The sequence below is a fragment of the Natator depressus genome, chromosome 7, assembly GCF_965152275.1.
Source record: "Natator depressus isolate rNatDep1 chromosome 7, rNatDep2.hap1, whole genome shotgun sequence".
NCBI classification, from domain to species: Eukaryota; Metazoa; Chordata; order Testudines; family Cheloniidae; genus Natator; species Natator depressus.
In genome coordinates, this window is record NC_134240.1 from 87334118 (window position 1) to 87347899 (window position 13782).

At 40.5% G+C, this 13782-nt stretch overlaps 1 protein-coding gene across 1 annotated transcript in view; it reads left to right on the plus strand.

The window, feature by feature from the left end:
• Positions 1 to 13782, plus strand: part of PCDH15 (protocadherin related 15) — a 1310198-nt gene that overhangs the window by 1022203 nt on the left and 274213 nt on the right. Inside the window, exons 17-18 of the mRNA XM_074958998.1 lie at positions 6098 to 6230; positions 11919 to 11998. Of these exons, the coding sequence (XP_074815099.1) occupies positions 6098 to 6230; positions 11919 to 11998 (213 nt within the window). The remainder of the gene's footprint in view (positions 1 to 6097; positions 6231 to 11918; positions 11999 to 13782) is intronic.

Genomic DNA, 13782 nt, shown 5'->3' on the forward strand with positions numbered 1-13782 from the left:
CACCAAACTTACAGCTGCCTCACCCAGAAAAATCTGGGACCACAACAGGATGCCACCCAGGGTCTATGAGGGCACTACTAGAGAAAAGCCACCACAGCAACTTGGACTATAGGGGCCTGTGACGGGGCATGACTCACCTAGGAATTAGCTCTTCGCCCTCTTCTGGAGGTGTCTCGCCCACCCTCACCTCTGTTCCTGGACCCACATCACTCCCAGGACAATGGCGTCTTCTTCATGACAGTGCCCTCCAGCTGTGCCACACTCCATGTTCTCCCCTTCTGGGGGACCTGCAATCTCCGCCCAGTCACTTCCCTCAGTGGCAACTGTAGTCCATTGTCCCAGGGCTGCTTCCCATGCAGCTCCAGCACCCTCTTCTGCCCTTACCTCAGGGTCTCAGCCTGCAGGCCCTAGCAGCCATCCAGAAGCTCTCTCTAGCTCCCCAGGCCCTGTTTGCAGTACTGAATTGTCCCAGGTGCTGGGGCTTCTTCACCCTGCTAGAAGCCTGGTCTTCTCCCCTCGAATTCCAGTCAGCTACTGACCTCTGTGCTGCCCTGCAGCCCTTATATGAGCCTTCTGGGCCATGATTAGCTACTCCTCTCAGCCACTTTCTAATTGGCTGCCTCCGGCGCAGCCTCCCTAGGGTTGCTTTTAATCTCTGTTCTGCCAGTGAGGGGCAGCCACCCCATCACAGGGCCATTCCCCAAACTGAAGGGACAGCAGTAGGAAGTAGTTCAGGGCAGTGGACGTAGACTCCCTGATGGGAGATCACCTACTTGGGTGTTGACTTACACAGGACCCTGGGCTGGAACCTGTTCAGTTCCCCCTTTTGGCACTAGTAATAAGTGATTCATGGCATCCCATAAAGATAGACATTAAACTTTTTACACCCATGGACTTAAGCGACAGCCTCCTCCTCTATTTCAGCATATATCGACACTCCATTTTTGGTAGTGCTGGTGACACGCAAACTACTGGTCTTCAGTTTTGACCATACTGCTGTAGGGGGAATGTGCTAATACCCTTCTTGGAGGCATCCATGATCAACTTAGTTTTGCTCTTACTGTCATGTTACCTCAGGACTAGGGTCTCTTTAGCTAACTCCTCCAGTTTTTCAAACGCTTTATTAAGATTTGCATACCAAGTTCATTAGACAATTTGCACAGTGGTGCTCTCAGGTTGCTGGTTTGGACAGCTAGATTAGGCATGAATTTCCCCAGTTCCCCATTCTAAGGGATCTTTGTTTGCCTTCCTTATCTGTTGAGGCAGGCATGCTGGGTATGGCCTCTGCCTTACTGTGCTCTCCCTGCACGCCTTGCGGTGTTAAGTTCTCCCACGGGTATATTTTCCATTACATGGAATTTACATTTGTGTTTGTTTGGCTTTAACACAGCACCTCTTGCTCTTTCCAGATTTGCCCAAAACCTCTGGTCATGCTCTTCTACTTCTTTTCCCCTGATCAGAACATCATCTGCATAAACTTTAGTACCCTCTATACTGTCAAAAATTGTTGTTTTCCTATGAAATATCTCATGTGGTGAACAGACCCCGAACTGTGTCTCTAAAAGGGGTAGGTTGAATGTGCCAGAACATGTGCACAGTTTTTCTGCAGCGCATCTGCCAGAACTCTGCTGACACATCCAGAATTGAAAAATATTTGGCATCAGCCATATCTCTCAACCTTTCTCCCCTGGTGGGTAGTAGGAAATGTTTCCTTTTTATGTATTAATTAAAGTCAGTAGGTTTTGTCTTTTTTCCCCCTCAATGATCAGTTAGTGTACCCACTCTGTTGGTTCTTGTACTCACTCTGATTCCCAGACCAATGACCCTATCTAGCTCCTCTTTTAGCCTCTCCATTAGGGCAAAGGAAACATTCCTAGAGGCATGAATTGTGGGACAGCTGGTCTCTTTCATCTTTATTCTGTGCTCTGAGTACATCCCTATCCCACCCTCAAACTCTTCCTCGATTGTTTTGTTCCCCTGCTTCTCTGATGGTTACATCCTCTTGATCAGACCAAGGGCTTGACAGTTTTAACCCAATAATCTGTCATCTTTTCCCTGGTACTATTACAAATGTTATCTTTTCTACACGTTTGTTATTGATCCATATATCTAGTTTGCATAATCTTTTAGTGGGGATAAGTCCACCACTATAAGCCCTGACTTTTACCTGCTTACTTTTTGCATCTGTGACTTTTCTTTTAGTGCTAAAAACACTGTTTCTGGCAATACTTAGTTTGTATATAATGTCCAGTTTAAAATGAATAAATGTCCCATTTGATTTCAGGTTGACAATCCATCTTCTGCTGGAAATGGTGCCCATTACTCCTATGAAAAACGCCACTGAGATGGTGTTGCTGTCATCATCTTCTTTGTTCATGCTGTGCATACTCTGTTGGTGCTTCTAAACTATTGCAAAGTGATGTAATCTGTTGCATTTCTTGCTCTTTTCTCGTATGTCAGGTCATGACCTAGCTTGTGCTTGTCATCACAGCACATGCAGCTCCTTGTGCTGTTCTTGCTTCACTCTATGAGCACCATGTGCCTTTCTGTCTCAGGTCTCTTTTCTTGTGATAGTTTGGATTCTCAATCAAGACAACAGTGTCAGGGTACTGTCCACCCTCAATAAGGTTCTGTCTGGAGTGGGTGGCTTCCACTGTTTGGCAAATTCTAATTGCCTTGTCAAGAGTTAGTTCTGGGTCTCCCAGTTGTCTCTGAGGTTTTTTGCTCTGGATTCTAATCACAATCTGATCTCTTAGTAGCGATTTGGTAGTCCTCAAAAATTGCAAGATTGTCTCTTCAGCCTTAGACTATGTCTACACCACTGGCAGCAGCATGTAGTGTCTGTAGCAACATGCTGCAGTGAAAAGCGAGCTATGTCCCCCCTGCAGTGTGTAGCTACCTGTTGGTGAAAGACTGGCAACAGGAAAAGGCTTCAGCAGTGGGGAGGCAGCAGGGAACCCCTTTCTCTCCCCCTCCCCCTCTGCTGCCCACCAGACCTTTTTCTTGATGCAAGAGTCTTTTCCTTTGGCGAGGGAAGGCTCCAGCAGCGGGGAGCTAGTGGATCCTTTCCCCACTGCCTCCCCACTCCCTAAGTCTTTCCCTTCAGTGGGAAGCTGCTCAAGCCTTTCTCCACTGCTGGCGTCTTCCTGTGGTGGGGAAAGGCTCCAGCAGCAGAGACACAGTGGGATGCTACGCTGCTAAAAAGTAGTAGGGTTGACAGGGAGGCACAGCTTGGGTGAACAGAGTAGGTACTTGTGTGCATACCCATGCTCTTCATGCAAGTCTTTACTTAACCCATTTGAGTTGTGCCTTGCCGGCTACACTGCTATTTATACCTGTGCTGGGGGCTGCGTGTGTGTATGCTACATGCCCCCAAAGGTTCTTGAAAGAGACCTGCTTTATTCAGTCTCCAGTTCCAACTGCATCTGCACAACAGAACATGGCCTTCTGCAGTGTCCCTCCCACAGCCTTCCTGTCTGGAAAGCTACACCCCTTAAAGGTTCTACAATTCCCAATACCACTGGTGGAAGTGCAGCATGAAAGTTACAATTCAACCATATACATGTATGTGAACTGAAAATATTTGATCTGGAAATTTCAGTATATTTGGTATTTTCAGTTTCAGATCCAAAATTTGAAGAAGTTTAGGTCTTAGTTCTGATCTCTGTTCTGAAGTGGTTTCCCAGTTCAAAAAAATCACATTTTCATCTTTCCACGTAGCGTATAGTACATCCATCATGTTTAAAGTGTGGGAGAGTCTCAGATCTGTATCTTTTTCACTTTATATACTATAATACTTTTCTCCCAACAGCTTATATGGCCTTTATGTAGTCTTATAAACGAACTGGCTACAAGTGGAGAGCATTTATATCCATTGTGTCAATAATCTGCAGATTAGAGCTTCTGAAACGTTCATGGAGATGATAGACTGTAACCACTCAGTGATTTATGGGTTGTAGGTATATACCATGCACTCTAATGGAGATTTTGTACTTGTGTTTAAATTGTGATTGATGCTTAATTTGCTTTGTTTTCAAACTATTACACTTAAATCACTAGACTTTCATCTCTTTATTGGCAGCTACTCCCTAGAGAACATTTTTCCATGTTGCTAAACAATCACACTTGGCTATACTTCCAAGTTAGAGCGCATTAAAGCAGCTCCAGGTGCCCTAACTCACAACCCGTCCACACTGGCAAGGCACTTAAGCCCTTGAACTCTGCAGCTGGAGCGCTCCTGGTAATCCACCTCCACGAGAAGCATAACACTTGGTGCGCCTCGGCTGAAATGCCCCAGCGTCAGTGTGAACAAGGTGTTGCATTACTGTGCTCTGATTGGCCTCCGGAAATGTCCCATAGTCTCCTGAAGTCAAATGGCCACTCTTGTCATTGTTTTGGAATCAGCTGCAGGAATGCAGATATGCCCTTTCAAAGCTCTGTTTCTGACAGCCGGATGCTTATCTGCTCCAGGACAAAGCAACCATTAGTGTGGAATGTTGCTTGCTGTGAGTGTGTGAGAGAGAGGTGGGGGAGGAAGGTCTGCTGCTGTCTGAACTTACAAGACAGCATGCTGAAATGCTCGCAGCCCCCCAAAACCCACTCTCTCTCTCCCCCCACATACACACAACACACTCCCTGTCACACTCCACCCCCTCTCTCCCATTTTTGAAAAGCAAGTTGCAGCCACTTGCATCTGGGGATAGCTATCACAAAGCACTGCTCTCTGTGGCATTGCAAGAGCTGCTAATGTGGCCACGCCAGTGCGCTTGAATCTGACAGTGTGGACATACTGCAGCACTTTCCCTACTGTGCTCTGCGAGGGCTGGTTTAACTCACAGCGCTCTACATCTGCAAGTGTAGCCGCGCCCACAGTGTGGATAGTGACTGCTCAGGTCCCAAAGGATGATGTGCATTGGGAGAACTATGCAGGGAGAGTGTGGAACATTTCACTAATGTCTGCATGATATAAGCAAAGTTCGTCCCTCATTTTTATCAACATTAACATTTTCTAACTTTACACCTAAAAATAAATTAGTGTCTATAATATAGCAAGAACAAGCATGTACTATATCAGAATCCTGTACAGCTAATTAACCGAAGTATTGATTAGTGATGTGTATTTTATGGTATTTAACTAAATTTATCTTCAGCTGACACAAAGTGATTTCAAATTCTTATCCCTGTGTACCGTTTAGTAGATTTTTTAGCTATTCATATTTTATATCCTCTGGAAAACATACATGTTCAGATTTCTTCCCAGCAGTTTTGGACATATTTGTTTGTCAAATCATGATTTCTTTTACTTCAGCCCTAAAGAAAATGGGAGATTTAAAGACTGTCAATTAGTTTATGCAGAGGAAAATGTGATACTGGTCCATGACTGGGGCTCCTAGGCACTACAGTAATATAAAAACTAAATAATAATAACCTGCTGTATAATGATTGCTTACAAGATGACATGTTTCCAGATAACGAGGCACTGCTTTATGGTTCTAGAGATATTGCAGATGTTGGTAGTATAGTAAAGTGTGTAGTCTAGATCTTCAGTTGCACTGAGATGTAAGAGAAAGGTACCTCTAAGACAGTTTTCCCATTCTCTCTATCCTGGAGTCGCTGTGGGCTATTTTGGCACACAATGTTAATTTAGAGGAGCATAACCTAGAGTGCTGTGTGTTCCAGCCCTGTCCCCTCTTCAACCATCCCCTTCTTCTATCCCCAAAGAAACATAGCTGGCTTTCATCAGTCAAGGATTTCCCCCAATGGGGGAGCATGCATTAGTGTATCAGAATTTGACACTGTGTCAGAAAAGACATAATGCAACTCAGGGGTTTGGGGGCTCATTTTTGCAAAGCACACACCAAGTTAGTTCCTTTTAAAAATATTTAAGATGTTGATAGGTTGAGATGGGGGTCTGGGTCATTTCTGAGACAATGCAGGAAGAGGTGTGACTTGAAGAAGGATTTTAAACAGGAGAGAGAGGTTGTGTGACCTACAGGATTAGGGAGGACAGTCCGTAGATTCAGGAATTGTAGGTTACATTGCCATTCTGCTTTAAATTGATTTTGACCTGGATTTGGTTCTTTTTCTGTCGTTGCAGGAGCTCCATCACTACTGTTTACATTGAGGTACTTCCTCCAAACAATCAGAGCCCTCCCCGCTTTCCCCAGCAGATGTACAGTCTTGAAATCAGTGAGGCCATGAGAATTGGTGCCATTTTGTTAAACCTGCAGGTACAGAATACTTCAGTGTAAGCCTTTACACAGCTACTTCCGCTTATATGTGTGACACTCAGGGTCCTGTCCTCCTCTTGTAGAGGTGAAAGAGAGTCTGTGTGGATTAAAATCTATTCTGTAACAAAGATATAGCGCATAAGAAAATGCTGACTTGACATTTTTGTAACATTTCAGATTTCCATCATACCAAAATATTTTCATGCATAGCTTTTAACCAGCCTTCTGCTCAGAAGTGTGATAAAGAATAATAGACGATATTTAAACTTTTCATTGAATTTAATAATTGTGTAGGTTGTCAGCCCTGGATATTGAAGGGCTTGTATTTATCCACCAGGCAGTTGCAGTGGGGGCAGTGGTTATGCAAACTTCCCTATAATGATTCACTAGTCTCAACACTTCTAAAAGTGAGAGAACAATTCAGTTTCTGTGTCCACTGATTCTTTAGCCTCTCTGCTGATACTGCCAAAAAGGAGGCTAGTTGTGTTTATTGAATCTGCCCACTATGAAGTTCACTGACACTAATAGCTGATTGTTTCACATGTATTATGGCTATTCAGTTGTGTAATTACTTTCAGTCATTGCTGACGGGAGCTTGATATGAGCCAGTGACTCAGAGGCAAAATGTCCAATGTCCCAGTTAGATCCTCTGAGGTCCAATAATTCAGGACATACTATGGCCAGAATCAACAAGCTTTTCCAGATAGGAAGCTGAGAATCTTTTCTCTTTCTAGTGGTTTAAAATTCCTGTTTCTGATCCTGAGCAGTCATGGTATTGGACCACTGAACCTGTCAGTGGAAAAGGGCTTTATCTCTGAGGCACGTGATTTTTGGGAGGTAATTCCACATTTAGGGAAGGAAGAAGGAAACGTGTGTGTGTGTATGTTTTAAATTTCTGCTATTTGAAGGTGCTCAGAAGTTAGGAATAGAGTAGATGGATTAGTGGGCAGGGTGCAGCTGAGGTGGTCCAAGATATATGTAAAATGCAATTTCATGTGGTCCTGAAGTTCCTTACATGACTTCAAAAGTTGTTACATGGTTGTGTCACTACATATAGGCTATGGCTACGCAATGAGCTATGGGTGTGATTCCCAGCTTGCATACACATATGCTACCTCAGTGACACCGAGCGCAAATGGAGATAGCCGTGTAGCCACTAAGCGGCACAGGCAGAGGAAGCAGCAGCATGGCTTCGCTGTGCTGAGTGCAAACCCTCCTCAACCCAGTGGGCATGCGTATGTGTATGTGAGCTGGGAATCACACCTCTAGCTCATAGCATGGATGTAGCTATATATTGTGTGTAGATAGAATACACTATGTGAAATCGTTATAATATACTCACTTTGAGCCTGGTTCTCTACTCAGTTTGCTATTTTTAGGCTATTGTAGAATCAAGCCTTTGTAATAAATGCAGCACAAAACCATGAGTTTTTCAGTAAATCTGGGCTGGAGTTTTAAAAGAAGCCTAAAAGAGAGATGCATCCATAGCCCAATTGGATTTAGGCAACTAATTCTCTTAAGCTCATTTAAAAAACCTAGCCTGATTGTATTTATCCCAAATGGAGTTTGTGCTAACTGTTGTCATTTAGGGCTGTCAGACTATTAAAAAAATTGCAATTAATCACGAGATTAAAAAAATTGTTATGATTAATTGCAGTTTTAATCACACTGGTAAACAACAATAGAATACGAATTAAAATTTATTATAAATATTTTTGATTTTTTTCTACATTTTTGAAATATATTGATTTCAATTACAACACAAAATACAATATATACAGTGCTCATTTTCACACAAGTACTGTAGTACAATCTCTTTATCATGAAAGTACAACTTTCAAATGTAGAATTATTAATATTTTACATAACTGCACTCAAAAACAAAACAAAGTAAAATTTAAGTGCCTACAAGTCGAACTATGAAGGGGCATAAGAATGTTTTCATATCTGACTTGTATATACCTTTCAACCCCGGCTACAGCAATGCCATGCGAACACCTGTTCTTACTTTCAAGTGACATAAATAAAAAGTGGGCAGCATTATCTCCCATAAATGTAAACAAACTTTTTTGCCTTACCAATTGGCTGAAAAAGAAGTAGAACTGAGTGGACTTGTATGAGGTGACTTGAAAAATACTGAGTTGTAATAGAAATCAATATATTTGAAAATGTAGAAAAAACATTCAAAAATATTTATAATACATTTTAATTGTTATTCTGTTATTTAAAGTGTGATGAAATCTGTGATTAATCACAACTATTATTTTAATCAAGTTAATTTGTTTTGCGTTAATTGCATGCCTTAACTGCAATTAATTGACAGTCCTATTTGCATTGCTCTGACAATTTTGACCCAAGAACTCAATCTGTAGTGAATGAGACCCTCATACCATAGTCTGGTTACCTCAGCAGAATGCAGATAATCAGAGACAGTGAACTAGATCATCAGCTGGTATAAATAGCATAATCCAATAGAACTCCACTGAGTGAAGCTAATCAATGAAGTCAGTGCCAGAGCTACAATAGTCATCAGAGGATATGGCTCTGTATGTTTTCCATTTTCAGTAAATTTACTGAAAATAGATTATCTAAACCAGAATGAAATAGAGGAATTTTAACTGAGTCTAATTAATGCACATGCATGGGGAAACTTTCTGTTAAACAGTGTGCTGAACCACTGACAAAAGATTAGCATAATTAGAGGTGGTTAAACAGACACAAACACCCACACTGAGAGAGGACAAATAATTTAGCCCAACACTGAAAGTTATCTTTTGGCACATTTTTACTGCCTGTAGTGAGTTTTAGAATTACACAGCCCAACTCTTCTGGATAATTTTCATAGCCAATCATAAGCTAATTGTCTCTGAAAGCATTAAAATAAGGGAGCCAGCAGCAGGCTGAATCAGGAATAGGCAATAAACTGGCAGCTGCTCTACTGCTGGAATATGCAATCCTTGAGACTCAGGTTATCTTGTAGGTAGCAAAGCCTTAGTTAGTTTTAGGATATTGGATAATGCAAACACAGTTTTGGAAAAGTAAATAAAGTGTTGAAAAGAGCATTGTACTTTTCCCAAAGTTTCCAAATTAATTTTCAATATTTGTTTGTAAATGTTGCATTGTAATATCAGGTTTTGTACTCAGAAATTTAAAAGAAGTCTTTATTTAATCTAGTTAAAATTGTCTTTAGGAAAACATGTCAGGCCTAAATTACATTTATGGAGATGGGGTGTTATTAGCCATGTTAAAGGGGACATGAAAGAGTCATGGTCCTTGAATCCCTTCTCACTGACCTGGTCAGCTATGGAGGGGAGCATTTAGATGGGGTAGCTAGCCATCGCCACTTTCCTATTACGTACCAGAGATCCCCAGATATTATCATTAAGAATATTTTGAAAAGAGCATAAAACATTCCAATTCTTAAAGAACAGTGCTTTGAAAAGTAAAAAACCCCACCTTATTATAATATACATTCAAATTATAACTTTGTATTGTATATCCTGCCACACAGTATGGGATATGTGTAATATATTATTTTATATATTGAATTCAAATAAGATATTGCAATATTTAAGCAAAATATTTAATTCTTAAATCACACGTATATCTAATAAAATTTGTCTGAAGTCTGTTAGTCTTGAACATATGTCATTTCCATTGAGATCAAGGAGACTACTTGTGATTTTAAAGGTTAAGCACATGCATAATTGTTTGTAGGATTGAGACCTTGTTTTGTTTGATAGGATGGAAGTGAGAAGTATTGGAAACAAAAAAACTCATTTTAAATCCTTGTTCATTTAATTCACTTTTGTTGATTTTTGACACAAGAGTATGATGACAATAACCAGGAAAGACCAGCTTCTTTTGAGAGCAAGTTCTTAATTTTTTTCCTGAACTCTGTGACTCCTAAGGCCTTGCAATGTATTTCAACCCATCATAAGTAGTCCTCGATATTTGAGATATACCCAATAGCTACATACACTTAAAAATTCCAATTTATTGGAAATTCTAATTGTCAGTTCCTTCTATTAACACACAGATGAAGGAAGTTCCAATTTATTTTTGCATGCTAATTCCACATATTTTAAAATGTACCCAGTTGATTACAACTGGTATTTTAATAGCAACAATCAAGATTACTTTAAGTAAAGTAGCAATAAATAATCCCCGCTGTGTTATTTGGTAAATAAGACTGTGTTTATTGCATGCCTAGAAGCTGTTTATTACTTCATATTCTGCCAGCCATTGTTGATTAAAGCTTAAGTATGCAAATGTTCTCATTTTCTTGAGATTTCGATAAACAGGAATAGAGCAATTACCATGTTCCTGAGGTGTGCTTTACAAGCAGGCAGTAATTCTCTAGGGGTGGCAAAATGGGTGCATTTAATTGATCTTGAAATATACAGGTGTCAAAATACAATTTTATTTAAGCAGCTGATCCAAATTTAGAGAGAGATGATTTTTATTTGGTTGTGAGTCTTCAGTTTTCTTTGTGTTTTTACACGATGTACTTATTTGAATTTAATTGATTAAGATCATACATAATTTATTTTGCTATTACCTGTGCATTTTAATGAAGCACATATGAACCTACCAAATCAGTGATAAATGCATTTCCAAGTTATTGGGGAGAGGGGGAGTGTCTTTGTTTTGCTTTGTTTTGTGAGAGTCTGGATTCAGGAAGAGAAGGAAAAGAAGCTGCCAATGTTGCAAATTTGATTGACAATCAGGATAGTGAATTTGTCAACTATGATGGAGAAAGTGAGAGGGAAATATAAAGGGTTCTGAAAAGTAACAGAAAAACAGTGACAGTTAAGAGATGTGACCCCAGACAGAGGGAAAGATGTTAGGTGTGTGTAGAGAGAGATTTAAGACTCATCAATATAAAAATGATGTTAGAGACCATGGAAATGAATTGAATATTAGAAATGTGGGGTTTTCCACAATAATTTTTGTCAAATAATTTTTTCCCATTTTTTGTTTAAAAAAATGAAATTTTATTGTCCAGCTATAGACATGGAGATGAGTGTAGAGGAGACAAAGGATAGACCTCTGAGAACACCGAATGAAGGGGATCCACCAGAACTAAGGTTGAAGAAGCAGTCAGCAACACAGGCAAAGAACCTGCTTCTCATCCTGATCTTCCGTGAACCTGAAAGAAAAGTCAGAGGGATTGTGATTCAGGGGTGAGAGTCAGTAAGAGGAACATCAGCAAAACAATTGAGAAAGATGGCAAACAAAACAATCAGAAAGTAAAGTATCTGGATGAGAAGAATAGGGGAAAGGTCCTGCCCTGAGGGTTGTCAAGGAAATGTCAGGATTTGGTCCAATCAGAATATATTTGCACAGCCCTCAAAAATAATAGAAAACATAAGTACTTGAATACATCATACATTTCATGTGCTACTTGTTCATACTGGTGGTGGTAATTTGGAAGTGTATATTTAAAATAAAATATTTTTGTATGTGTTCAGAATATTGACGTGATGCACCTGCATAGTAAATACCGCACATACAGTCATAGCTGATAAAATGGAAACAGTGAGCACTGATTCCTCTTGAAAAGATACTTAATACTTCAATGGGTTGATTTTGAAGGTTAATTTTACAGCATATAGATCGAACAGCACTAACCAGCTTTTTTATCATCTATGACTATAGCATATTATTTTGATTGTTTTTCTGAAGGCCACGGATCGAGAGGGTGACCCAATAAGATACCGCATCCAAAATGGAGATCCTCAACATGTTTTTAATCTCTCTGAAACGTAAGTGGAAAAACCATTAGAACTGAATTTTTAATACTTCTTTCAAATGAACATATAGATTGTGAGCAAGAGAAACGACTCCTAATCAGAGGTGTTCAGCTGTTTGGTGTTCAGCTCTTAGCTGTTAATGAGAGCTCTCTCAATGGTACTGAGCTCTGAAATTTTACACAGGGGACTATTTATTTATTTTAAACATTTTACTAGCTAAAACCCATTGAGGTGGAAACGTTCCATTTACAAGGGTGACCTGGGATTAATTAGATGCCTTTAAAGTTGTCAGCTTTTTCCTAATGAAAGGGATATTTTTACTTACTTTCTTGCTTTGAAAAATACTACTCTGTAATGAAAGGGAAGATTTTTTGAGCTATTATTTTAAAACTAGATATTTCAGACACCAGTAAAATGGGAAACATTTAGCTTTTCCTAAGGTTGAAAACCTCTTTAATTTCAGTAAGAAGAGGATATGTTATTAGATACAAGCACCAGATAGGGCCCCACATTCTTTCAAGTGGATGCAATTTACATCCTATCATTCCACCAAATGTCATTCCTATTCAAAGGGAAAGGAAGGGTAAGCTGACTTCCCCCTTGTAGAGAATGGGGAGAGAGTGGTGGGGGGGGGAGGCAAAGAGGAAGCTTTCGTTAGGAGCTTATATGTTAATCTCATTTAATAGGGTTTAAGGAATAAGTGAGGAATTGCAGAGACTCCCTTAGATCAATGTGAATATACCAAAATAAAAGATGATAGATTTATAAAAGTTCAACCCCTTATGTTTGGATGGGATCAGCTAATCTAAATTTAATGTGTTTTTAGGGGCCTTTACCTTGGTATCTAAGCACTGATAAAATTATGTAAAAAGCTGATTGGTAATGGGCTCCCTGATTGGCTACACCACCTGACTTCAACTCTGACCCTGGGCTCTTCCATTTTGCTCCCAACTTTGGTTCTGACCCTGGGTTCGGATTCCTGGCTATCAACTCTTGTACTAACCATGAGGCCTGACTCCTGCTCCAACTGCTAGGCATGTCTGTCTTGATTCCAGTCACTGACATCCTCCAAAGAGAGTGTTGGTTCTCAGAAGAAATGCCTACAAGGCTGTAACCTCTGGGAGCGGGCCTACATTGTTTTTGAAATAAACCTCTCAGGTGTGGCCATTAACTAACTTCATCTTCCGCTACCATGGTTTCAATGTACATATGTGTGAGGGTAGTCATTGCTGGGACAAGCGTTTATCAAAAATATCAGCTTTTATTATGACTGTAGTCTAAACTCTACTGGCAGACAGTTCCAAAGTTGGTGTCACTTGCTGCACAACACTCGGTCCTCAGTACCTAAGGGTTTGTCTCCACTGCAATAAAAGACCCATGGACATGGTCACAGCCGGCCTGGGTCAGCTGACTTAGGCTCACAGGGCTCAGGATGTGGGGCTATAAAATAGCAGTGTAGATGTTTGGGCTCTAAGACCCCCTCAGTGGGAATGGGTCTCAGAGGGTGGGCTCTAGTCCGAGCCCGAATATCTACACTGTTGTTTTTAGCCCTGCAGCCTGAACACCGCTAACCTAAGTCAGCTGACCCAGGCTCTGAGATTTGGTGCCACAGGTTTTTTATTGCAGGTACCCTAAGAGTCATATTCTGTGTGTCTTCAGCTGCATTGTCCCTGTTGGACACAAATCTATTTAAGATATTCATGACATCAATTCATTGAAGATTTTTTGCATTAAGACCAAGACTAAGATTTTGAATTCAGTCAGGAAATAAATTAGGAGACAGTGGAATTCATGGA